The following is a 23373-nucleotide window of genomic DNA, read 5'->3' as shown; positions in this document are numbered from 1 at the left end:
GGCCTGTGCTATATCATCCACCTCCTGATTTGAAATTTCATTTGCGAACATGCAGTCAGGTTCTCATTAGTCTGTCCTAGTTTTCACTTAATCCAGAGAGTTTTAAATTCTCAGCTGCCTTTTCTCAGGCCTGGGAACGCTTGTAACTAGTCTTAACAGGCAGTGCAGCACGGGGTTTGTATCTACCTTTGCCTGGGCCACCGGTGTGGTTTTTCTTCCCAGAGGTTCACATCGAACTATGCAGTTCTTCCAGGCTTGTTCGAGCAGCAGAGCACCAAGCAGCAGCCCCCATCGTAAACCAGCCAGGGCTTATGGAAGAGTCCACTGAGGTGATAGTAGGGAATGGCAGTGACGCCCTGCAAGTCATCCTTCTGCCAGAGGCAAGCGAAGGGATGTTTATCCCTTGATGCTGGGTTGTCCTTTCGATTCACCCCATGGAATGATAATGCTGGGGATGGGTCATTAACCTAAAGAGGAATTATTAATGATGATGATGATGATGATGATGATGAGAAATAATTACCTCATCCAATACAGTCAGTGTCGTGACCCCAAGAAGTAGGGACTTTTGGCATCTCTGTTCTGCATGTGAGAAATGAAGTATGGGTAGTTTAAGTAGAACCCCAAGTCTGTAGAGTTAGGAAGCAGTATATCTGGGCCTGGAGCCCAGGTCCACCTGCCTCCAAATCCATGCTTTTATCCACTTAGTGCTATAGATGGTGGCTAATCAGGAGCCTCCTCATCTCCATAAATCATCTTGGTAAGGCTCTGGGGAAGGTTCCCCTCCTGGGAAAATTCTCATTTCTCCACCCTGTCCGGACCTCTTGTTCATGTGAAACAAGCCAGTCCAGAATGGATACCAGACGTCTCACCATATAGCACGAACTACCTGCTGGGGCTCGGTGCTCATCTTTGTCTGTTTCTGCCTGTGGGAAAATTATGGGGGGAAAAAGATTGATTCAAATGCATGGTTATGGGTGTATATGTGTCCCCTGTTCAGTGTTTGGGTTTGCCTCCTAATCTGGGATTTGATTTAATTGATTCATTTTAAATTGTTATGTTTCTTATAGGTGGTACCCAGAAAATTGAAGCAGAATTAGTTATGATGCTTTGTATTCTTTGATTTTTGTGGGGTTTTTAAATTCAGTATAGATAATTACACAAAATAATGTATGCATAATTAAGACAGATTCGAGCAGCCATGGTGTTCATAAAAACAAAAGTTCTCAGGAATAGTAAAGTTCATCGTGATCACAGTGACCACTTTTTGGAAAACCTACTAAGTGTTAGGTGACTTACATATCTTGTCTTGTTGACTTTTTAATCTTTAAAAAACTACACAATATAAATAGCACCATCCCTATCTTATAGAAGAAGGCATATAGAGTTGAAATAATTCAATTGAGTGACTTCAGAGAGCTGAGTGAATTGCAAGAGAGCAAAGGGAGTGGATCCTTATCCCAGACTTTGATTGGCAGGATGTTTTAAGGTCGAAGCAGTGGCAGGATGTTTTAAGTGGAAGCAGGGCTGACTGTGCATGGCAGGATGGAGAGCTGGCCTTGGTCTGTTCCTCTGCTTTAATGAAGAGGATGAGTGCTCGCTCCCTTCTACTCTGTGAAACTAGATGTCTGCTCCATTATTCCCTACACCCAAGCAAGCATGTGTTATCTTCCAAATACTTCCCATCATTTTTGTTCTGCTTGCTAATATTGCCCCGAAGGGCTCAAATGGCCCATTATGTATGTTCCGCTTTTATTTGACTGCTGTAGCACTGAACAGTGGGAGGACTGAGGTGAAGTAGAATTCTCAAGTCACTCAATTTACTGCAACTCATGAGCTGAAAAATCCTTGAACCTCAGCTCAACAGATTCCCTGATAAACGGTTTTATGTCCTAAGTGTAATGCCATTGTGTCTGTATTCCTTAGGTTCTGATTCAGTCTCAGGTCTTAGACCCTCATTATCCCACACATTTTTCTGGTGCCCAGCACAGGGCCTCTCCTAGGTTTTGGAGCTAAAATCCTAGGTAGCAATGGCCAGAACCAGCCAGGGCTTGCAGCAGTAAGTGCCAGAGGGCTTTAGTCCTCCGAGGTGAACTGTACCTACAGAGCATGACATCTTCCCCCATCCTCCTTTTGCATCTGGAGGGAGGGTGCAGAAGCAGTCAGAAAGGCCCAGCGTGGCCCTCTCTCTCTCTCTCCCCCAGAGAGCAGCATCTCCGTGGAGGTGGCCAGCAATGCCAGCGTCATCCTTGAGGGTGAGAACCTGCACTTCTCCTGCAGCATCCGCACAGCAGGCAGGCCGCAGGGCCGCTTCTCCGTCATCTGGCAGCTCGTGGACCGGCAGAGCCGCCGTAGCAACATCATGTGGCTGGACCGGGATGGCACCGTCCAGCCAGGTGCAGCCTACTGGGAGCGCAGCAGCTTTGGGGGCATCCAGATGGAGCAGGTGCAGCCCAACTCGTTCAGCCTGGGCATCTTCAACAGCAGGAAGGAAGACGAGGGCCAGTATGAATGCCACGTGACCGAATGGGTGCGGGCAGTGGACGGCGAGTGGCAGGTCATCGGGGAGCGCCGGGCCAGCACCCCCATCTCCATCACAGCTCTCGGTATGTAGGCGTCCGACAGTCTTTCCGCGGGGCTGTCAGGAGACTGCTCCCACTTCAAGAACCTTACTCCGACTTCTGTCAGAGTTCTGGCAGGAAATGGATGGTACCCTCCAAAGGGTTTAAGTAAAGGGACCGTATAGAAGTTCAGGGGGGGTTGATGGGGCCTGTGGGACGCTTTGGGGCCCCTGGGGGCTGGTGTCAGCTGGGGGCGCTCACTACCCCTGGGTCTGTGTGGTGGGAGTGACGTTAGAAGAATTCTGGCTGGGGGAGCGCAGCCATCCAGCAGGAGCAGAGGCCACTGCCAGAACTGGCCCCCAAGGGCAGAGCCCCTCTTGCCTGCCCCCAGGCTCTCCTGCCCTGCAGCCCAGGGGCTCAGTCCTCCTTAAGAGGCCAGTACAGGGCAGACAAGGGTAGAAAATGCTCTTCGGCCATTTATTTAGCATTTACTATGTTCCCTAAGCACCTAAGCTTAATCATCCCTTTGAATTTTCACCCAGCCAAGAGCTAAGCACTGATTTTACAAGGAGATTGAGTGTGAGACCGGTTAACTCATTTGCCCAGGGCTACAGCTTTTAAATGACAGACCCACAATCTGAACCAGGGGAGCCAGGAGGCCCTCAATTTTTTACAAAGCCTATGCTTTTTATCTGTTCCTCTATAAGGCATCTCCTTAGGACAGCCACTTCCTCATTAGCATGAAATTAAAAGATACCTTGAGACTTGCTAAGACCAGAGAATTAGATTTGCTTCTCACGGGGCACTTAAAGAGGCTTCTATCAACGTTGATCTGCTTAATACAATCAGTATATTCAATTTTAAAAGGCCAGTGTGCTACTTCTTGTCTCGTTAAGTCTTCCTGTTTATCAGAACGGCAGTGACATCAGTTGTCCTCAGTGGCTTTGTGTCCCACTCCTAGGGATCATGTTGCCCACCGTCCTCATAGGCAGAGCTGGTGGTGCTTGCAGATACACCCCTAGGAAAGATGGCAGCCCCGGCTGGTTTGCCCTCAACAGAGTGCTCTATTCTCCCCACCCAAGGTTAGAATTACACTCTTTTTCTGAAAGCTTAATCCTCAAATTGACCTGCTTCGTGCAGCAGTCATATTGCTCAGATTTCTATCTGTAGAAACTTAGTCCGGTGGTTGAGATTGCTGATTGGCTCAATCCCTGGGTCTGTACTCAGCACCAGTGTGGACCTGTGGGAATGGCACCTGTGAGGAAATGTTTGGGTAACGAGTCACCATCATTTTCCCCACCTGTGAGGTTAGGAACGTCCAAGGAGTGGTTAGCATGAGCCAGGAGTGCTTCTCAAGAGGTAATCTGACAGTAGCTGCTGATCCCCTGAGGTTTTTCATTCTTACCATATGTCTGTGGCTCCACAGTCAGGGTCTCACCAGGGCCTTAGACCTGGGATGCCAGGGCTTGGTTCTGCTTCCCTATCCTCTACCCTTGGGGCTCCTGTGGCCAAAGCCAGGATCAGGATGGCCCAAGGGGGTGGGGCAGGGGAGAGTGGAGGGTGCTGTGGGTTCAGGTTGCCTTTTGGTCTAAATAGTGACACTGGTGAATTTTCATATTGGTGCAGTTTTACTCTTAGCAGGTGCCCCGGCATGATAACGTGTAGGTACATCATTCAGCTTCAGGTGGGCTGTTATAATGACCATTCAGTTAGTGTAAGTTGGGTGCCCTGTCAAGCCTGGACAGAGTCATTTGCTTGGAGAAGCTCTCCCTCCTTCAGGTGTTGAGGCTAGGAACCCCTGGTGTGTGTCCTATCCCTGAGGTCCTGTGTTCTCCCACCCTCATGCCAGCATCTTCTGCACACAGGGGCACAAGTGATCATCACAGCCACTGAATGTTTAAGGATGGATCTCTGGGTCTTAACATGTTTTTTTTAAGGATACATAAAGATAGTTTATGAAATCCAAATTGAAGATCTAGAGTTTTCAGCAAATCATGCCTATTTGCTGACATAACCTCCCCATATAAAGCCAAAGGATTCATTCTGTGCCTAGTCTTTTAACCACAGAATTTAAACTACTTTCCTTTATGTGTATTTTGTTTCTTTAGCCAACCACATGTTTAACAAAATATAGCGTGTCCCAGGTACCACTCCATTCCAAGCAGGTTGCAAATATTAACTCATTTAATCCTCACAAGGACCCATTTTATAGAGGGGGAAATCAAGGCAGAGAGAGGTGAAGTGTCATACAGCTAGAAAGGGTTACAGTCAGGCATGTGGCTCAAGAGTCTGTGCCTTTAACCACTTTCCCTGTGTAAAGCCACATGATAAGACAGACCCTCGACTCTGCTATTTACTAGCAGCTTGGTCGTGGGCAACTTATTTAACTTCTCTGTTTCTCTTCCTCGTCTATAAGAAATGGATGGTATGCCAGAAGGCGTTACTGATGCACAGTGCTCAGTAAATACTGACTATTCCCAGTTTTATGATCATAACCAATGTATTAATATTAAGTAGTATTTCAAGGTGAAGGAACTCAGGTAACCCCCGCTGAGGAGTTGGTATCAGGGATTAGTCTGCTGCCCGTCAGTAAGGAGTATTGCGAGCTGCACAGCCTACTGTGACTGCAGAAACTCACCTTGCCCCAGGTCCCCACCTGCTCAAGGTCAGGCCATGTGATGTGGGTCCCTCCCTGCCCATCTTCCCTGGATGTCACAAGGTAAAACGGAAAAGGGACTGGTGAGCAAGCCTATGCTGTGCGCCCCAGGGAATGCGTGGCACGTCCTCCATCTGCCACCCCCTTCTCCAGCCCCAATGCACTGCGGACCAGACAGAGGAGGTGTCAGGGCTGGGGGGTGGTGTCCATCTTGCCAGCAATGAATGACGTTGGCTTGGGGGATCTTTTCTCTTGTTTTAGCATGGGATCCCCATGATTTCTGGGAATGGCTCTCCCTACATGACCTCAGTCCCTGGGAGGGGACTTATGGGAGGCAGATCGACGTGAAGGTTTCATCAGGAAGGATTCACTTAGTGCTACTCAAAGAGAATTGCCTCTGGCCTCTGTATATGGCATCTTGTGATCTTCTGGGCTTGTGCTTTAATGCGAGAGCTAAAGTCATACTGGCCTGGGCATCAAGAGAGACCCAGAGCTTTGGCTCTGCTCCGCCGGCTTTGCCAACAGCCCCATCACTGTGGCATGCTGCCCTGAGAAAGCCAGGTGTGTCCCCCCTAGCTGCAGTCTCTCTGCTCTCTCTCCAGAAATGGGCTTTGCCGTCACAGCCATCTCCCGCACGCCAGGTGTGACCTACAGTGACTCGTTTGACCTGCAGTGCATCATCAAACCCCATTACCCGGCTCGGGTCCCTGTGTCCGTGACGTGGCGGTTCCAGCCAGTGGGCACTGTTGAGTTCCATGACCTGGTGACTTTCACCCGGGATGGAGGGGTCCAGTGGGGGGACAGGTCCTCCAGCTTCCGAACCCGCACGGCCATCGAGAAGGCAGAGTCCAGCAACAATGTGCGCCTGAGCATCAGCCGAGCCAGTGACACGGAGGCGGGCAAGTACCAGTGTGTAGCCGAGCTGTGGCGGAGGAACTACAACAACACCTGGACGCGGCTGGCCGAGCGCACCTCCAACCTGCTGGAGATCAGGGTGCTGCAGCCAGGTCAGTGGCTCGGGGTGGTAGGGAGTGGAGTATGCGTGCTTGCCCTGGGTGCCAGGCATGCGGGGAGGGAGGGAGAGGTGCACATCAAGTCCTCGGTTGGGGGGGCGGTGTGTTTGCTGCCTTCATTTCCCAGCTTTTTAACTTGAGAAATTTCAAATCCAAAGGTAGCTGCAAGATTTCCCATTCCCTGGTAGTGCTGGTCAGTGGTTACCATCTTACTGCATGTGTTTTCTCCCTCTGTTTGGTCATTGTTATTGTTTCTGAACCATCTGAGGGTAGCTTGCAGGGGTCGGGCCTCCTCCTCCTCAGTACTCTAGGACAAGGACACTCTCCTGTCCACAACACTGCTGTCAGGCCCCAGGAATTCAACAGGATTATAGGGTGTTACCAGCATTTCCCCCATTGTCCCAACAATGTCCTTTATAGTTTATTTTTTTTCCTTCCACACCAGGATCCAATCAGGGATTAAAACCACTTTTAGTTGTCATGTCTTATTTAGGCTGTCTCTTTACCTAATGTCCTCTCCTATAATCCTTGCAACAACAGAGTGGAGGGGGGACCATTTTCCCCTGTTGGCAGATAAGGAATGTTGAATGCAAGAGGGAACATGAGAGGCACTTACTGAGTATCTCCCTTGTGGCAGGTGCTTAGGGTCGATGGTTTTATGAGAATTTCACAAGCCCAAGAGAGATTAAGTGGCGCACCCAGAGTTGTGTAGCTGGTAAATGGTAGAGCCTGGTCTTGAACCGTTGTGTGTCTTTCTCTCCTGCACTGCTTTGAGCTCCCTTCCCCTGCGGAGGCAGGGTCCCTCACTCATGGCAGATGGTAAGGCCACTAGTTTGGAAATCCTCCAGTTGTGGGGAAAGGTGGGTGGGGAGCATGACGCTCCACAACCACTCCTTCGTTGGGCTCTTTTCCTAATGTGTGGGAGGGGATAAGTATATGCACTTGTATGGTTTCCTCGGTGGCTGTCCCCCTCTCCTGCTTGGTTGGAAGCTGGTGGAAGGTGGAGCCCAGGCTGAAGACCCTGCTGCCCTGCCGCCATCCAGCCCCTGAACAGGAGATCACAGGCACCCACACTGTGAAGGGTGGGTTGGATGAGAGGTGACTTTGCAAAGTTTTTTCTGACATTGTGACCCACCCACTTTGAAAAGATGGCTTGAACACCCTGCAAAGAGGAATTTTCTGCCCCTCACAGCCGTGGTTAGTGCCCAACCTGGCCTGTTCCATCACGTTGCATGTGGTTTACAGGGTGGTTACCCAGTGGGATTGTCTGAGTTTACCCTTGGCCTCTTCTAACCCCATAAAAGCCCTGTTCTGTTCCAGAGTTTGGAACAAGCAGATTGTCTAAATGATCGAAAGGGGTCCCTTGGCCAATTAGAGCCTCAGCCTGGGCAACAGAAGCTCAGAGAAGATGCTGTGCTGCTTAAGTGGATTTTTGGGTTAATGGAGGGTTAAGCAGAGACCCCATTTTGTGTGACCCCTTTCGTGGAAATGCCGAGGGACACACTTGCCTGCCTCACTGACTGGGACATTCTGATTGTAATTGCGCATTTTGTGGTCTCCTCTAGCCCTCGAGGTCGGCGTCGTCAGCCACAGTGTCCATCACGTGGTTCTGGAGTTGTAGAAGGCAGGCTTACTGCTGACCCCAGGACCTTGCCTGACATTGCCTTTTTGAATCAATTCTTGATACTTGCTTGTTTCTGTCCCTCTTTGGAATCTAAAGCTGAAACACCTAAGGGAAGGCTAAGGAAGTAGCTCATCAAAGGTTCAAGTTAGTTGGATTCTGATTAATTTATGGTGTTATTGGGACGCCTGGGTGGCTCAGCAGTTGAGCATCTGCCTTTGGCCCAGGGTGTGACCCCAGGATCCTGGGATCAAGTCCTGCATCAGGCTCCCTACGAGGAGCCTGCTTCTCCCTCTGCATGTGTCTTTGCCTCTCTCTCTGTGTCTCTTATGAATAAATAAAATCTTTAAAAAAAATAAATATTTATGCAGTTAGCACTTCGTCTTCCCCAAAGAGCCTCCCCTACGTTTTTACTTTTTCCCCTCCCACACTCTGGTTGGTACTATGTGTTCTTGGTGGGGGAAATTAGAAGTGGAAAATACCAGAGCACTGACCATGTCGGGCACCTGGCCTGTGTGATCTCATGTCGCCCTCGCCCATTACCCTCTCCCACTTTATAAATGAAGTAACTGAGGCCCACAGAGGTTCTGATCTGCTGACGTCACAGTAAGTGGCGAAGGGGAGATCAGGATTTGAACCCACGTGTGCTGTGTTCAAAAGCAGTGGTGCTGGATAAAAGGGGGGCTTTGACTTTCTCTAAGCCCACATAGTCAGAGATCGTGCTTTCTGCCTTCAGCTAACAGCCTCATTTGTAGGAGTTTCTTTGTGTAGATCGCTGGCATGGAGGAGTCTCAGCACAGGTGGTTATAGTAGTAAGAACAGTAACAACGACAGCAGCTGATGTTTCTTGAGCACTTCTTGTGTGTCGGTCACCATCCCGAATACACAACATACACAATAGCTTACTTGGCTCTTGAGATACCATGTCTCACCCATTTTATAGGCGAGGATGCTGACACAGAGGGCAAATAAATGATCCAGTGATGCATAATAAGTGGCAGAAGCAAGATTCAAATCCAGAAAGGCAGTCTGGCTCCAGAATCCAAGCTCTTAATTTTATTATATTACATATTTTCTAGACGATTATTATTATTTTCTTCTCAGGAATCCTCTTTTGTATCAGGTACTTTTGTCTCTGGTTTACCATCCTTGATTTCCTGACACTCATAAGCAAATAGTTAAATTTTTTTTTTTTTCAAGTTGGGGTCACGAGGGAGTCATAGAGTCCTGATGGTGTAGGAGTTTAATTTATGCCTCCTCTAACTCCCGTTTCTTCAAACTTCTGCCACAAGATGGCTCCTAAAACTTGGGGATACTAGACTCCAAACCAGTGCTGGCTTCTCTTCTTTGTACTCTCCCTCCATTCCTTGCCTCAAAACATGGCTGCTTATCCCCGCTCTGGGGCTTTCCATAGGAGCGTCCCCTGCCAACTGCTCCCTCCACTCCTTTAAGAATACTTTGTCAAGGGCAACCCAGGTGGCTCAGTGGTTTACGCCGCCTGCAGCCCAGGGTGTGATCCTGGAGACCGAGGATCGAGTCCCACGTCGGGCTCCCTGCACGCAGCCTGCTTCTCCCTCTGCCTGTGTCTCTGCCTCTCTCTCTCCTCTCTGTGTATTCTCATGAATAAATAAATAAAACCTTAAAAAAAAAGGAAGAATATTTTGTCAAATATTCTTATTCCAAAGAATCGAAGAGAAACCCAGGGACTGTTGGCTCTCCCATGCGGGTCCATTTATCAGCCTTACACTGGTCATGTCTTCTGCTCCAAAAGGGCTCTGTGTGATCTGTGCCCCAGATCGGTTCTTGCCAGGGCCACCTGATGGCCTGACCACATCACAGGTATCTGATTCATTAAAATCTCTGGCTGGATGGCACGATCGATTGTGGATCTATTATCGACCCTTTTTTTTTTTTTTTTTCTTTTACCTACTTCCTGTTCCATCTGCTGGTCCCCAAGGAAATCTTCCAGGAATGCCATCACTCCCATTTTGTTGATTTAGCTCAGCCTGACTCCCATTGATCATAGAGTGTGACCCCCACGGGGCATTTAGGCAAGACTTTAAGCCAGTTCAACATATTCGATCCTTCCCTCGTAATCAATTCTTTTCTCTTCTAATTTTGAAGCAGGAAAAAAAAATTTTTTTTGAAGCAGGGCTTTGCTTCCTTCTGATTTTCTCTAGCACCAAAAACACCCTCCAATTACATATCCCTAAATACAGAAGCAATAAGGGAAATGTCAGCACTCATTTTCCAAATGTTTATGACCCTCTCTTGGTCTGGCTATTAAATATTGCACATTCAAATTGACAAAGCAATAAACAAGCTTCCAAGAGGACAGCCTCCGGTGTAGAAAGCCGACTTGTCAGTGGGTGTATTCTGCTGGGATTTTACTGATGGGTAGTCAGGATGAATATTTAATACCCTCTGGATGCTGCCAAATCCGTTTTCTCCAATTTCTTATTGCTGACCTGGCAGATGGGGAGAGCTGAGCGCTTTTTCTTTGACTTGCATGGGTCCAGGGCATGTGAGCAGTGGCTGCCCTTGTCACAGTCTGGCAAGTGACAGGCTGCCTCATCCCTAGTGGGACTGGCCCCTACTTCTAGGAGAACCTGGGGTTCTCCTCGCATGCTGTGTGCAAAAGGCTTCTTGCGCTCGGTGCTCAGAGACAGGGAGCAGGAGTGCCAGAGCCCTAGGGGAGTCCCCAGCCCGCCCCCAACTCCTCAGGCTTCGTTGTCATGGTGACGCCAGGTGCACCTGCTCACACTCCCTGCATAAGGGTCACTGCTCTGTCTGCAGACAGGGCACGTCTGGGTTACTCCTGAGTAGCTGTTTCCACTTCCAAACTTTTGCTACTTTCTCTTCGCTCCTCCCTCCCACTGCCTCGTGCAAGCACGTTTGAGCACCTACTGTGTGCCTGTTTCCATGCTGGGTGCCGCAGCTGCAGAAATAGGTGTGTCCCAGTTCCTGGGCAGAGGGAGCACAGGGAAGAGTCACAAGGTGGTGGGAGAGCCGGCCTGGGGTACGGGCGGTAGGCATTAGGAAGGAATCAGCTTGTTTTGGGGGTGGGCAGTGGGACATCTCAGGCTCGGAACAGAGTGTGCGAAGAACATTATGGAGGAAGGAAGCAGCATACATGCTTTGATATGACTGAAGCATGGGGTCAAGGAGGGGTCTGGCCCCAGGTATGTTGGCAAGGGCCAAAGGAGCCCCTGGTTATACACCGAAGCACGGAGGGTCATCATATGCACTATGTCCTATGCTTAAAAGCAAGGACAGACTAGCAGCCTGGACTTGATCCTTGGCTCTACTATTTATTAGCAGTGTGACCTTGGCCCATTTCTATAAAATTGGGAATAAGAATACTTATTTCCTAGATCTGGTGGGGAGCAAATAGTTAATGTTTATGAAGTGCTTAGAATAGTGCTCAGCACATAGAAAGTTATCTATAAGTGTATTAAATAAGAACATTCTAAGCAATCAGGAGTTCTAATCATGCTTGGATCGTATAATCCTTTTATAACAATTTAGAAGAGTCCCTTTATTGCTATTAAAATGAAATTCCTAGACAGTATAACATTCCTACTGACATAATCTTTAAAATTTGTTACAGTGCACTAATTATGGAATAAAGGATGATTGTTTTTTAAAAAAGTGGTTTGTAATAAAATGATGTATTGTAACATATCCATGGTCAGGGGCAGCTACCCTGGGCAGGCGCACTGCTTCTCTGTCCCTAGAAAAACTGACCGACCAACCGACTGTCAGGCCTGTCAGCCCCAGCAGTGCTGCTGCCCTGACGGGGTTTCCGAAATCCTGAGTTACTCTTGCAGCAATGCTGAACAATATAAAGGAAAACCTCCCTCCCTTCATTTACCTAGCATATGTTAAAACCATGCAAAAAAAAAAAATATATATATATATATAGTGGTGATGGTAAAACGAAAGTTGGTTCCAGGCTCAGGGACAGCGTTTTCACCCGTATGAATGTCATTTGAAAGTCATGCAAGACATGAAGCAGAGGTGTGTTGATGGAGCTGTCCCAGACACGGGTTGGCATCAAACGCTGGCTTTAGTCCATTAAACATTTGCCCCTGCCCCTCACCCCTCACCCAATCAATGTGACAAGGAAAGACCTGCCCACAGATTTCCCTGATATCTCTTGGGGCATCACTGCCCTGTTGAAAATTGTTGTCCTGGGGAGCCACCACGGGCCCTAAGCTGGCAGCAACAAGCTCCTGTTGGTGGGCTTAGGACGCTTTCCCTGCGGGGGCCTGCGGCCAGGAAGCTCCAGTGCAGGCTGAGTGTAAGGTTGGGCAGGGATTCTAGGGGCTCAGACAGGGCATGACCAAGGGGAGAGAGAAGAGGGGGGCTCTTAGGATGCAGGAACTGTACTGTGTAGTAACTGCTTGGCAGGTACCTTTGCTTTCTCCTTCTCTGAGAGGGGGTGGGACGCACATACTCACATGCACCCTCCTTCATTCATTCTTCCCCCGTAGCTTTCCCTTCCTGGCAGACTTGCTTCCCTCAACTTGACAGATGCCTGCTGCCCTGCCACTGGCCCCCTCCATGCCTCACTTTTCTGATCACTGTCACATGTCTTTAAGAAAGAACAGTCTTCTCTCTCTCTCTCTCTCTCTCTCTCTCTCTCTCACTCTCACTTTCACTCACTGCCCCAAATCTCCTCACCTGCTTCCTCTGGCCTTTGCTCAGCCCCCGCACAGAAAGTGCTGTCTCCCGTGGCCCACGGCCACCTCACCACAGCACCTGTGGCTTCTCAAGCTTAGTACCCCTCAGACTTAGCTGGGGGCTCGTCAAACTGCAGGTCTCTTTGGGATGTAGTGGTCTCAGCAAGTCCCTGGGTGATGCTGATGCCTGAGGGCCACAGACAGGCCCCCTGAGAGCCTCGAGTAGGCAGGGTCTGGTCCACGCTCTGGGCAGTCCGGCGGTGGAGGCTGACCTCTGACTCTATCTGCCACCCTGACCACTTGGTTTTCTCCGAATGTGCCACCTTTGCTCACCTGTCCTTTCTTTCTTGAATGCCCTTTCTCTCGCTCCCGTGCCTGGGCAACACCTACCCACTTGGTTCTCAGGGCTGAGCTCAGACGTCACATGCTTTTTCAAGCGTGCCGTGCCTCCTGTCACAGTCAGGATTAAATACTTTTCCCTTATATATTCCCATACCTCCAAGAAAAGACCAATCACCTATTTCTTCAATTCATCCATTTATTAATTTGTTTGGCGAATGGTTGGGTCTCAGTCCCTGCCCATCAGGTGCTTATAATTTAGTAGGAAAGAAAAGGCCTTCAAAAAATTAACCTCGGGACGCCTGGTTAGCTCAGTGGTTGAGCATCTGCCTTTGGCTCAGGGTGTGATCCCAGGGGTCCTGGGATGGAGTCCCACATCGGGCTCCCCACATGGAGCCTGCTTCTCCCTCTGCCTCTCTGTGTGTCTCTCATGAATAAATAAATACAATCTTTTAAAAAAATTAAAAATCAAAATGTGAGGCAGCCTGGAAGAGCTCTAGCAGGGTGTAAAAGAACTTCACTGGTGGAAGAAAGGAGTTCTGTGTGAGGGGCACACCCACAAAGCAGAGTCCCCTGGATGGATAGGTGGCCAGTGAAGCCACGGTTCCTCCCTGCTGCTGAATTCCTCCAGATGCCTCTCACTGTCCACCACCCTGTCCTTGTTGTAACACAGCAGCCTCTCCCAGAATGCAGGACACACGATTCCACTCCACGAGAGGCCTAGGAATGGAACCCTTCAGATGCAGAAGGAAAGAGCCCTCCTCTCAAACAGGACACAGGCCTGGGAGCCTGAGATGCCCCCCACCCTATCCCGAGGCAGGAGGCAGCACAGGTGGAGCCAAAGCCGGAGGGCCTCTCTCCACAGCCTCTCTTCCTGCCCCTTCCTCCTGCTGACTCACTGTTGGGGATTAACCAAGCTTCTGTCCCCTAACAGCTTTCCTTTCACCTGTGTGCCATTGCCCTCCCTAAATATTACTTCACTCATAGGGCCCCAGGGATTCTCAGGCTTTAAGGGGTACCTGAGTTACCCAAGGATCCTGTTGGAGGCAGATTCTGAGTCAGCAGGTTGTGAGGGGTGGGTCTGGGAGTCTACATTTCTAGCAAGTTCCCAGGTGACACCCATGATGCTGCTGCTTGTCCCGGGGCCACACTCTTAGTAGCATGTTTGCCACTTGGTTTGCCAGTTCTGGATCTCATGTGGAGCTTTGAACGTGGGCCAAACCCAGAGACCCCAAAAGAAATGGAAATAGTGAATACATATTGGACGTTTATGTTCTCCTGGGTTCTGTGCTAAACTCTCTCCACAGACCATTGCATTTAGCCTACACAACACTCCTTTGAGGTTTTGTCATCAGGCAGATGAAAATTTCTACGGTCCTTAAGTGGGCTGGGCCCCCCTTCCTCTGCAGACGAGGATGGTGCAGGCAGGCTGCCCACCGCCCAGGGCAGTATCGGGACAGGACTCTTGAGATCTTCCTAATTAGGCACGGGGGGCTGCTGGCTGTCCTGCACTTCAAGGGAAGGCCCTTCCTGCCCTTGAGATGTAGAATAGGAGCTGACCCCTTGCCCACCTGTCAGGCGTGCACCAAATTTCAAAAATGCCTCTCTTTTAAGCTTTTCAATACTTCACAATATTTTGACATGGGAAGGAAAGAAAAATGGAAATGCTTTGAAACATCTCTCTTCCTTGGATTCTTGCACTCAGACCATGTGACTGAATTGAGGCTTAGTCATAGGATTTCAGTTTAACATATGCAGTTACTATAGCAATTGAGGTTTCCTTAGTAACAGTTGCAAAAATAATCTGGCCCCAATTAATAATACATTTTAAAGCTCTTTCTACTCTACACTGAACAACCCAGGTTTTTGGACAAGAACCAGATAATTCAGGTGGTATCATTTGTGCTGATATAGATATCATTTGCATGCGGTGAATTGGGTTGGAAAGGAATGAAAAGGGAGCTGGTTGTTTTCAAGTATTGTAGGAATCCGATCTGAAAAGTCGACTGGCAAGCTAATATGCATCTAGTTTGCAGAGCTTGGAAGCTTACTGGTAAACCGTGCCCTGGATTCCCAGTGTGCCCTGGAGGACTTTGTGTTTTTGAAGAAGGGAGAAGGCAGGAGACTGGGCTTGTTCATAACAACAGATGAAAAGAAGGGTGGGGCATGGGACGGAGGATTGCTCTCATACTCTCATATTGGTGTGTTACTTTTTTTTTTTCTTTTTTTCCTCTTCTTTTTAGAGAAGGTGAAGGGCTGAGGGAGGGGCAGAGGGAGAGAAAGAGAGAGAATCTTAAGCAGACTCCAAGCCCAGGGCTCTACGCTGGGTTTCATCTCATGCCCCAGATATCATGACCTGAGCCGAAACCAAGAGTCAGATGCTCTACCAACAGCCACCTAGGCACCCCTCGTATTGTGTTCTTGATGGTTTGAGAAGGCCTGTGAGAATGTGAAGTCGGCAGTCCTTTGGTGAAGAGTGTCCCCTGATTCACTAATGAGTTATTCATTCATAGAGTTGGAGTGTGCAAAGCTGCTTTCACTATTAGCTCCCTAGGAGGAACTCAGAGCTGCATCTTTTTCCTTTCTTTAAACTTTTTCAGTAAGGGGAGATTGGTGGGGAGGGAGAAGCAGTGCCAAGTATAATAAGGATGAAGTGGGTTTGATCCCAGGTTACCTTCATAAGATATATTTCCTTAGACCTTGGCTTCTTGCCTCCTTAAAGGTGAGCGTTGTCATTAATTAGCAGGTAGGGTGGCACTCTGCAGTCTGCCCTCCCTTCTGATTTTGGAGCAGGGCGGCCAGGGGAAGGACCCTGGAGTTAGCTCTGTTCTGTCCTGTTGCTCGCCACTTTCTTCTCAGCCTCCTCCCACTCTCTGCCCTCAGGAAGATCACCCCAGCAATCCTCTAACTACGGGCTACATACTGGCATACTCTCCCCCATGTATCACAGCAGACACTGATCAAGCACTTTCTGCAGCTCAGGCACTGTGCCAGGCTCCAGGGGTGCAACAATGAGAACCTCCACTAGGCACGACGGTGTTGTTATTCAGGGTGTCCCTAGCACTTAGCATCGGTGGGGCCACACTTGAAATGTTTGTGGAGTACAAGAGCAAAGGTTGACTTCTACCCTCAGAGCGCTCACAGACTAGGGTGGAGGAGAGACTAAGGAAAAACAGTTGCAAGATATGGAAGATACTTAGAGAGGGCTGATGCCAGTGCTGACAGGGGGCTTCTGGCCCAGTAGGATGGGAAGGAAGGACGGGGGTGGAGGGACGAGTGCACAGAAGGGCCAGAGGGGAGATGGTGGAGGACGCCAGGCAGAGAGGTCAGCTGAACAGCAACCAGAGCTCAGGGAGGAGGTGCAGAGATGCTGGAGTCAGGGTGGGGGGCTTGTGGGATGAGTCCTGGAGATAAACCAGGACATCTGGGTGAGAGCCAGACCCTGGAGGGACTTTGTAGTGTGAAAGGAATTTTTTTTCTCCATAAACCATAAGCAGTTGGGAACCATTAAAGTTTCTAAGCAGGGAAACGATTGGGAAGATCTGAGTTTTCTAGCAAAGTCCCCTGGAGGCCACGTGACATGAGGAGAGCAGGCGGGAGACTGAGTGAGGGGTGAGGCAGGTGGAGGGAGGTTGGGGTGAGGCCGGCTCTACACCACCTCCCTCACACCGATCCCCACTTCAGAGGAGGCCTGTCCTCCTGGAGCTGGAGGCTGGAGGCTGCAGGGGAGGTCGGGGACTGGCATATGCCCAAGGGGGCAGGTGGCGGCCATTCTGCTCAAGTGGCCCTCTTTCCTCTGCAGTGACAAAGCTGCAGGTGAGCAAATCCAAGAGGACCCTCACCCTGGTGGAGAACAGGCCCATCCAGCTGAACTGCTCCGTCAAGTCCCAGACCAGCCCGAACTCCCACTTTGCGGTGCTTTGGTACGTGCATAAGCCCTCGGACGCCGACGGCAAGCTCATCCTGAAGACCACCCACAGCTCCGCCTTCGAGTTTGGCACCTATGCCGAGGACGAGGGCCTGCGGCCCAGGCTCCAGTTCGAGAGGCATGTGTCCGGGGGCCTGTTCAGCCTCACCGTGCAGAGAGCCGAGGTCAGTGACAGCGGCAGCTACTACTGCCACGTGGAGGAGTGGCTGCTGAGCCCCAACTATGCGTGGTACAAGCTGGCCGAGGAGGTTTCAGGGCGCACAGAAGTCACTGTGAAGCAGCCAGGTGAGGACACAGGGTGGAGCCGTCCTGGGCCAGTGGGCTTAGCGCAGAGAGACGGCGTGGGGGTGGCGGGCTCTGCCGGGCCAGGGCTGGGGGTGGGGGCAGGCGCACAGGCCGGGGTCCTAGCACGGCTTTGGCTGGCTTTGGCTGCGGTGCATTCTGGTGCCGAGGACAACCTCAGGAAAGCACCCTCGACTCTGCTGTTAGGGGCAGCATCTTTCTCACCAGGCAGAAGCCCAAGGGGCGGCCGTGCTGAGCGGGAGGCGGCGCGGCAGGGTCCCCGGCGGCACCTGGATCTTCTCCTGGGTTTGCAGGTGGCACCCCACATCTCGGGCTGGTGCCAGCTCCATACCCAGCGTTCTCGTCTGAAAGGTGCTTTCTGGTCTCCCTCCTCTGCTTCCCCTTTCTTCCTTATCACCCGTTTCAGCCCAGGGAGTAGCCTTTCCTGTTTCCAAAGTTGACCCTCCCCCACCACCACCTGCCCACTCAGAGCCTGTGGGTGCAGCCCTCATTCTGCTGCCAGACGGACCAGGGATGGCCCCTGACTTCTGCTGGAATGTTTCAGGGGGAGGGAGCACTTCCTACCTCCACAGGACCCCATTCTGTTCCATCCACCACAGGGCAGTCCTACTTGTTGAAAAATCCCCTCCATGTAATTCCCCTCCAGATTCTACATTTGCTCCTGGAACAACCCAGAAGAAGTTTGGGTCATATATATACATATTTTGTAAGATTTTATTTATTCATGAGAGACATGCAGAAAGAGGCAGAGACACAGGCAGAGGGAGAAGCAGGCTCCTTGCAGGGAGCCCAGTGTGGGACTTGATCCCTGGACCCCGGGATCACGCCCTGAGCTGAAGGCGGACGCTCAGCCACTGAGCCACCCAGGTGCCCCAGGTCCTATCTTTTCCATGTCACTCTCCCTTTTCTTGTTAAGAGCTCTAGTTCTATGAACTCCCCCCACAATGTGGCCTTAAGCTCCCTCTCCATCCCTCATTCCTGCTTAGCCTGCAGTATAAACAACCAGGCTGCCTGTCCTTCCTGATGGGCCCGGGTGCTATGTTGCCACCTCAAGTCTCATCTCCATGCCTTCATTTTTGTTGTCCTCTCTGCCTGGAATGCCTCACTCCTTCTGCTTCTCCCCTATCTTCTCTACATCCCCAAGACCTCACTCAGCACCACCTCCAGGAAGCCTTCCCTGCTTTCTCCCACATCACCAGAGGCTCCTTTTTCCTTATAAAACACCAAGTGTAACAATTCTATGTTTGCATTTCATTTCCACTCTACTTTAAGTACTTTGAGGACAGGGCTGTGTCTTTGTATTTTCAGCCACTGATATGGTACCCTGAATAAATACTGACTGAATGAGGAATGAATGGCTGCTCTCCTCGAACACCCCAGGACCTTTGTACTTATTGTTCTCTGAGCCTGGAACATGTTGACCATGGATATTCATTTATCTCATTCTTCCTCAGAGAGGTGTTCCTAGCTCATTTTAACTAAAATAGCACCCTAGTTACCCTGTACCCTCTTCCCTGTCCCCTGTGTAGCATACATCCCCACCTGGCATTCTGTTTATTTACCTCTGCATATGTAACTACAAACTGCTTATTTGTATTTATGGAAACGCATTTATTATCAGATATTATGTATAGAAGTAAATGTGTGTATATATATTTTTCACCTTTGTGTTTGCACAGCATGTCTCCCAGGAGGCCTCAGTAAATACTGGTTCAGACAGCATGTGGTACCAGGTGCAGAGGCCTGGATGTGGCCTGGCCCATGCTGATTGCAGTGGGGCTGGTCCCCTCTTTTCCCTCGGGGTGCTGTGTTGCTAAGACTGCCCCAGTGCAGGACTCTTGGTGCCTTTCGATGACACCTTTGTGACCCCTTTCTGCTGGCGCACACTGTGAGGGAAGCTCTGGTCTGTCTGTTCCCTCTTGGTTTTTCCAGAAACCTCAGGCCAGTCCTCGGGGCTTTTGAACGCGGACACTTGTCATTTGGCTCACAGATGTTCTTTTAGGTTTCTGTTTCTTCCTGTCTGTTTTCGGTTTTGGTCACTTTCTCTGCAAGAAGCACAGGATCCCCTGCCCACCTCGAGTTCCCCCCTTGGGCACCATTCATCCTTTGCCTTTGCTTGTTTGTACAGAAACTAAAAGATTCTCGGTGGATCCTAAATTTATCGAGGGAACTTCCCCATCTGAGACTACAGACTCACAGTGAGCTAACTGGGCCAACGCACAGGGCTGCACGAGTATTTGTCAAAACACATGTAGTAAGATCTCTGTGGGAATGCTAACGCTATAAACAGCAAACTCACAGGACACTGATTAAAACAACACAGCCCTCCTTCTCAGTGGAGACTTTTTTTCATTTCTTTGTTGTTTTTCTTCTTCTCCTGCTTCTAGTTCTTTTTCTCTACATACCACCCCTCTCCTTTTCCTGATGAGAAAGCATATGCTTATAGAGCTTTTGGAAAACACACGAAAAAGGAAGAAAATAATCTTTCAACCCAGAGACAACTAGAGTTAATATCTTCATACACAGACACATGTACACACGTGTATATGTATATGTGTGTTTTGGGTGACTGGTTATTTAAAATACTTTTTCTGTTAATTTTTAAAAGATTTTATTTATTTGAAAGAGACAGAGGGAATGAGAGGAGGGGCAGAGGGAGAGGGAGAGAGAATCATAAGCAAGACTCTGCACTGAGCGGGGTGCCCGACGTGGGGCTCGATCTCATGACCCTGAGATCATGACCTGAGCCAAAACCAAGAGTGGGTGGCTTTACTGACTGGCCTGTACCAGCAGGTTCTCAGCCTGGAACATGTTGACCATAGATATTCATTTATCTCATTCTTCCTCAGAGAGGTGTTCCTAGCTCATTTTAACTAAAATAGCACCCTAGTTAGAGTGGGTGGCTTTACTGACTGAGCCACCCAGGCACCCCTTTTTTTCTGTTATTTTATTTCTTTTAGACCTTTTAATTACAGAATTTACTGCATTGCATGGTAAAATATTCTGACAGTTTTGGGGTGTAAAAAAGTGATCATGCACAGCCCTCCCCCTCCTCAGGTGTCACTCCGGAGGTATCCTTGCCCATGTGCTTCTGTACTTTTACTGTTTTGTAGGGTTTTGATCCCCGTGGTCCAGATACACTCATCAGGACCTTTTATGAAATTACAGATGTGTCATCAGAGTGTGCCATCATTAGTGACACTTTTTCTCGGGAGGAGAATCTGACTGGCTGAGTTTTCAAGTCACCGGTTCCATCAGTATCAGGCTTTTCTTTACTGAAATCAGATCAGTCCTGTTCCCAACTTGAGAGAGAACCCGACAAAGTAAGAACTGCAGTTTGTAAGGGCAGCTCAGGAACACACTTAACTGTCGCTTCTGCAGGTCTTTCGTGGTGGATGGTCCAGCATATTCTAGCCATCACACTGTCAATTTTCAAGATTTGGGAGAGGGGGGCGGGGGCGGGTCTCATCATGCCCTTTCCTGCCTGGCCCCTCCTAGCCATATGCTCATGGGCTGCTGCCATTTATTTTTTTTATTTTTATATTTTTTTAAAGATCCTATTTATTTATTTATTTGTTTATTTATTTATTTATTTATTTATTTATTCATGAGAGAAAGAGAGAGAGAGAGAGAGGCAGAGACAGAGGGAGAGGCAGAGGGAGAAGCAGGCTCCATGCAGGGAGCCCAATGTGGGACTTGATCCCAGGACTCTAGGATCACACCCTGGGCCAAAGGCAGGCACTCAACTGGCTGAGCCACCCAGGTGTTCCAGCTGCTGTCATTTAGATGTGGAGTCATCTATACTTCATGCTTGTCCTCTCCTATGCACCTGAACTGATGAGCTATAAATTGGGGGACGGCTGTTACCGTGAGCTGCTTGTAGTCCATGCACTCGGATGCGTGATCAAGGGGCTCTGAACGTGCCAGGCACCACACCTGGGAAATGTTTCTGCTAACCGAGTGTGTGCCTCCGCCCTTTGGTGTGGGGAAGGCACACACTGCGCGTGCACGCCCGTCACCTGTCGCTCCTTGCAGCTCGTATGTCTTTCCTTGCCTTTCTAGACAGCCGCCTGAAGCTCAGCCAGGCACAGGGGAATCTGTCGGTCCTGGAGACACAGCAGGTGCAGCTGGAGTGCGTGGTGCTAAACCGTACCAGCACAGCCTCCCAGCTTGTGGTGGAGTGGTTTGTGTGGAAGCCCAACCACCCGGAGAGGGAGACCGTGGCCCTCCTGAGCCGCGAGGCCACCTTCCACTATGGAGAGCAGGCGGCCAAGAACAACCTGAAGGGGCGGCTGCACTTGGAGAGTCCTTCGTCAGGCGTGTACCGGCTCTTCATCCAGAACGTGGCGGTGCAGGACAGTGGCACCTACAGCTGCCGGGTGGAGGAGTGGCTGCCCAGCCCCAGCGGCGTGTGGTACAAGCGGGCAGAAGACACAGCTGGGCAGATGGCTGTTACTGTCATGCGGCCAGGTGAGTGTTCATGTCCCCAGGCCCCTACTGCTTCGGGTATTTCCCCCTGCAAATGTCATGTGTTGTGCACTGCACAAAATTGTGTTCATACAGTGTTTGCAGCTAAATATACGAGCACTTATATTTTGCATCTGCACTCAGAATTGCCTCAACTTTTTTCCCCCCTAGTAAATGGAAAATTGTACATCTGGCTTTGGCCTAGAGTGATTCTGTTTCTTAACCAGAATAGCATTTTTCAATTAATTCTTTTAGAACAGAGAATATTTTTTTTTTAAACAGTGCATTCTGATTCAGAGGGTGGTGGATATGCAAAAGTCTTGATACAGTGGCCATGTGGTTTCAAAAAATTAAGCATATGTATTTTCAGTGGAAAAGAATCGATTCGCATGCTTTAAATAGAAGTAGCACGCCCTAAATAGAAAAAGATGAGATTCAGTCTTTCACTTTCTAATAACATTAGTGGTACCAATGACTGTTCCGTGTGGCCTCTCTTGTCCTTGTTGCTGTTTCTAATGTATGTATATGCACATAATCACTCAGTGTAATTATGGTCATGCATTTCAACACAAGACGAAAGCAGAGGGAAGCCAGGCTCCTGGTCCTCTGCAGCATCACAGCCTCATTCATCCCAGTCGTAGCAAAACGGCAGCAGTCCCCCAGAGGACAGGGAGCAGAAATGAACCTGTGGCCTGTGTCAGTGGGAATGCTTTGTCTTGTTTGCTTTCTGCACATCCCAGTGTTCCTATGTGTGGTCTGTTGGAAGCATTTGTCACATTTCCACATCTCACTAGAGTGGCTCTCTTTTGTTGGCGGGACCCAGCTGTGCTGACCCCATGCGTCATGGAACACGCTTCAGGAGTGAATACACCCTTTGTTACAGGAAAGGGGCATTATCTCACTGCTCTGTGTCTTGCCTAAGCTGGACGGGAAATCACCTCTGCATTGAGTTACTCATTTCCCATGAGCTTTTGTTTTTTTTTTCTTTTTACTGGGGCTAGAAACTGCTGCATGTCTTCCCCCTGAGGCAAAATTGTAGAGAGGTGGCAGCTGAACACTCTCCTCCCCCAACACCCACCCATTTGCACATCCCAACCCCGGGGCTCAGGGGCAGACAGATACGTATGGAGTGGCAGCTGCATTCCAGCGTAACGTACAGGGGAGAGGCAGAGGCAAACCTCTTTTTATGGCTTATCCTTGAAACAGGAAATAGTGCTAAAGTCTGCATAGGGACATGGTTTGGTCAATTCTAGAAGAGGACAGACATGGGCAACCAAATTAGATGTGTTAAAGGGAAGGAGGGGGCGTGGGCCGGTGGACATTAGTTTCATTAAAAAAAAAAATCTCGTATTGAGTCATTACTGCAGACAAGGCACTGGAAGGGGCCAGGAAATTTAAATTTAAATGCTTAAATTATAAGCATCAGGGGCACCCAGGTGATGCAGTCAGTTAAGCGCTGACCCTTGGTTTCAGCCCAGGTCATGATCTCAGGGTTGCTAGATCAAACCCCAGGTCGGGCTCTGCGCTCCGTGCCACGTCTGCTGGAGATTCTCTCTCCCTCTGCCCCTTCTGCTCATGCTCTCACTCTCACTCTCTCTCAAATAAACAAATCTTTAGATTGTAAGCATTCAGATGAGAAGAAAACAAAGGGAGAGTTGATGGGGAAGAGGCCCCTCTGAGGAACTAAATGTCTTGTGGTCTCTGATCATCTTGCCATTTTGAGTGCATTGCGTCTTGTTGGCCTGCTGCTGGGAGCTTTAGGACACTAGTGTGACAGACTCTGCAGGGCCAAGGTGCCCT

The 23373-nt window shown here is 49.6% G+C and overlaps 1 protein-coding gene across 4 annotated transcripts in view; it reads left to right on the top strand.

Moving 5' to 3' along the window:
* Positions 1–23373, top strand: part of IGSF3 (immunoglobulin superfamily member 3) — a 91497-nt gene that overhangs the window by 61230 nt on the left and 6894 nt on the right. For all 4 annotated transcript variants that reach the window (XM_038561876.1, XM_038561875.1, XM_038561873.1 and 1 more), the window contains 4 exons: positions 2205–2606; positions 5820–6224; positions 16678–17088; positions 21169–21576. In XM_038561876.1, the coding sequence (XP_038417804.1) occupies positions 2205–2606; positions 5820–6224; positions 16678–17088; positions 21169–21576 (1626 nt within the window). The remainder of the gene's footprint in view (positions 1–2204; positions 2607–5819; positions 6225–16677; positions 17089–21168; positions 21577–23373) is intronic.

The sequence above is a fragment of the Canis lupus genome, chromosome 17 (genome assembly GCF_011100685.1).
Source record: "Canis lupus familiaris isolate Mischka breed German Shepherd chromosome 17, alternate assembly UU_Cfam_GSD_1.0, whole genome shotgun sequence".
NCBI classification, from domain to species: Eukaryota; Metazoa; Chordata; class Mammalia; order Carnivora; family Canidae; genus Canis; species Canis lupus.
The sequence above is the reverse complement of the archived record's forward strand: the minus strand, read 5'-3'. Positions and strand labels throughout refer to the sequence as shown.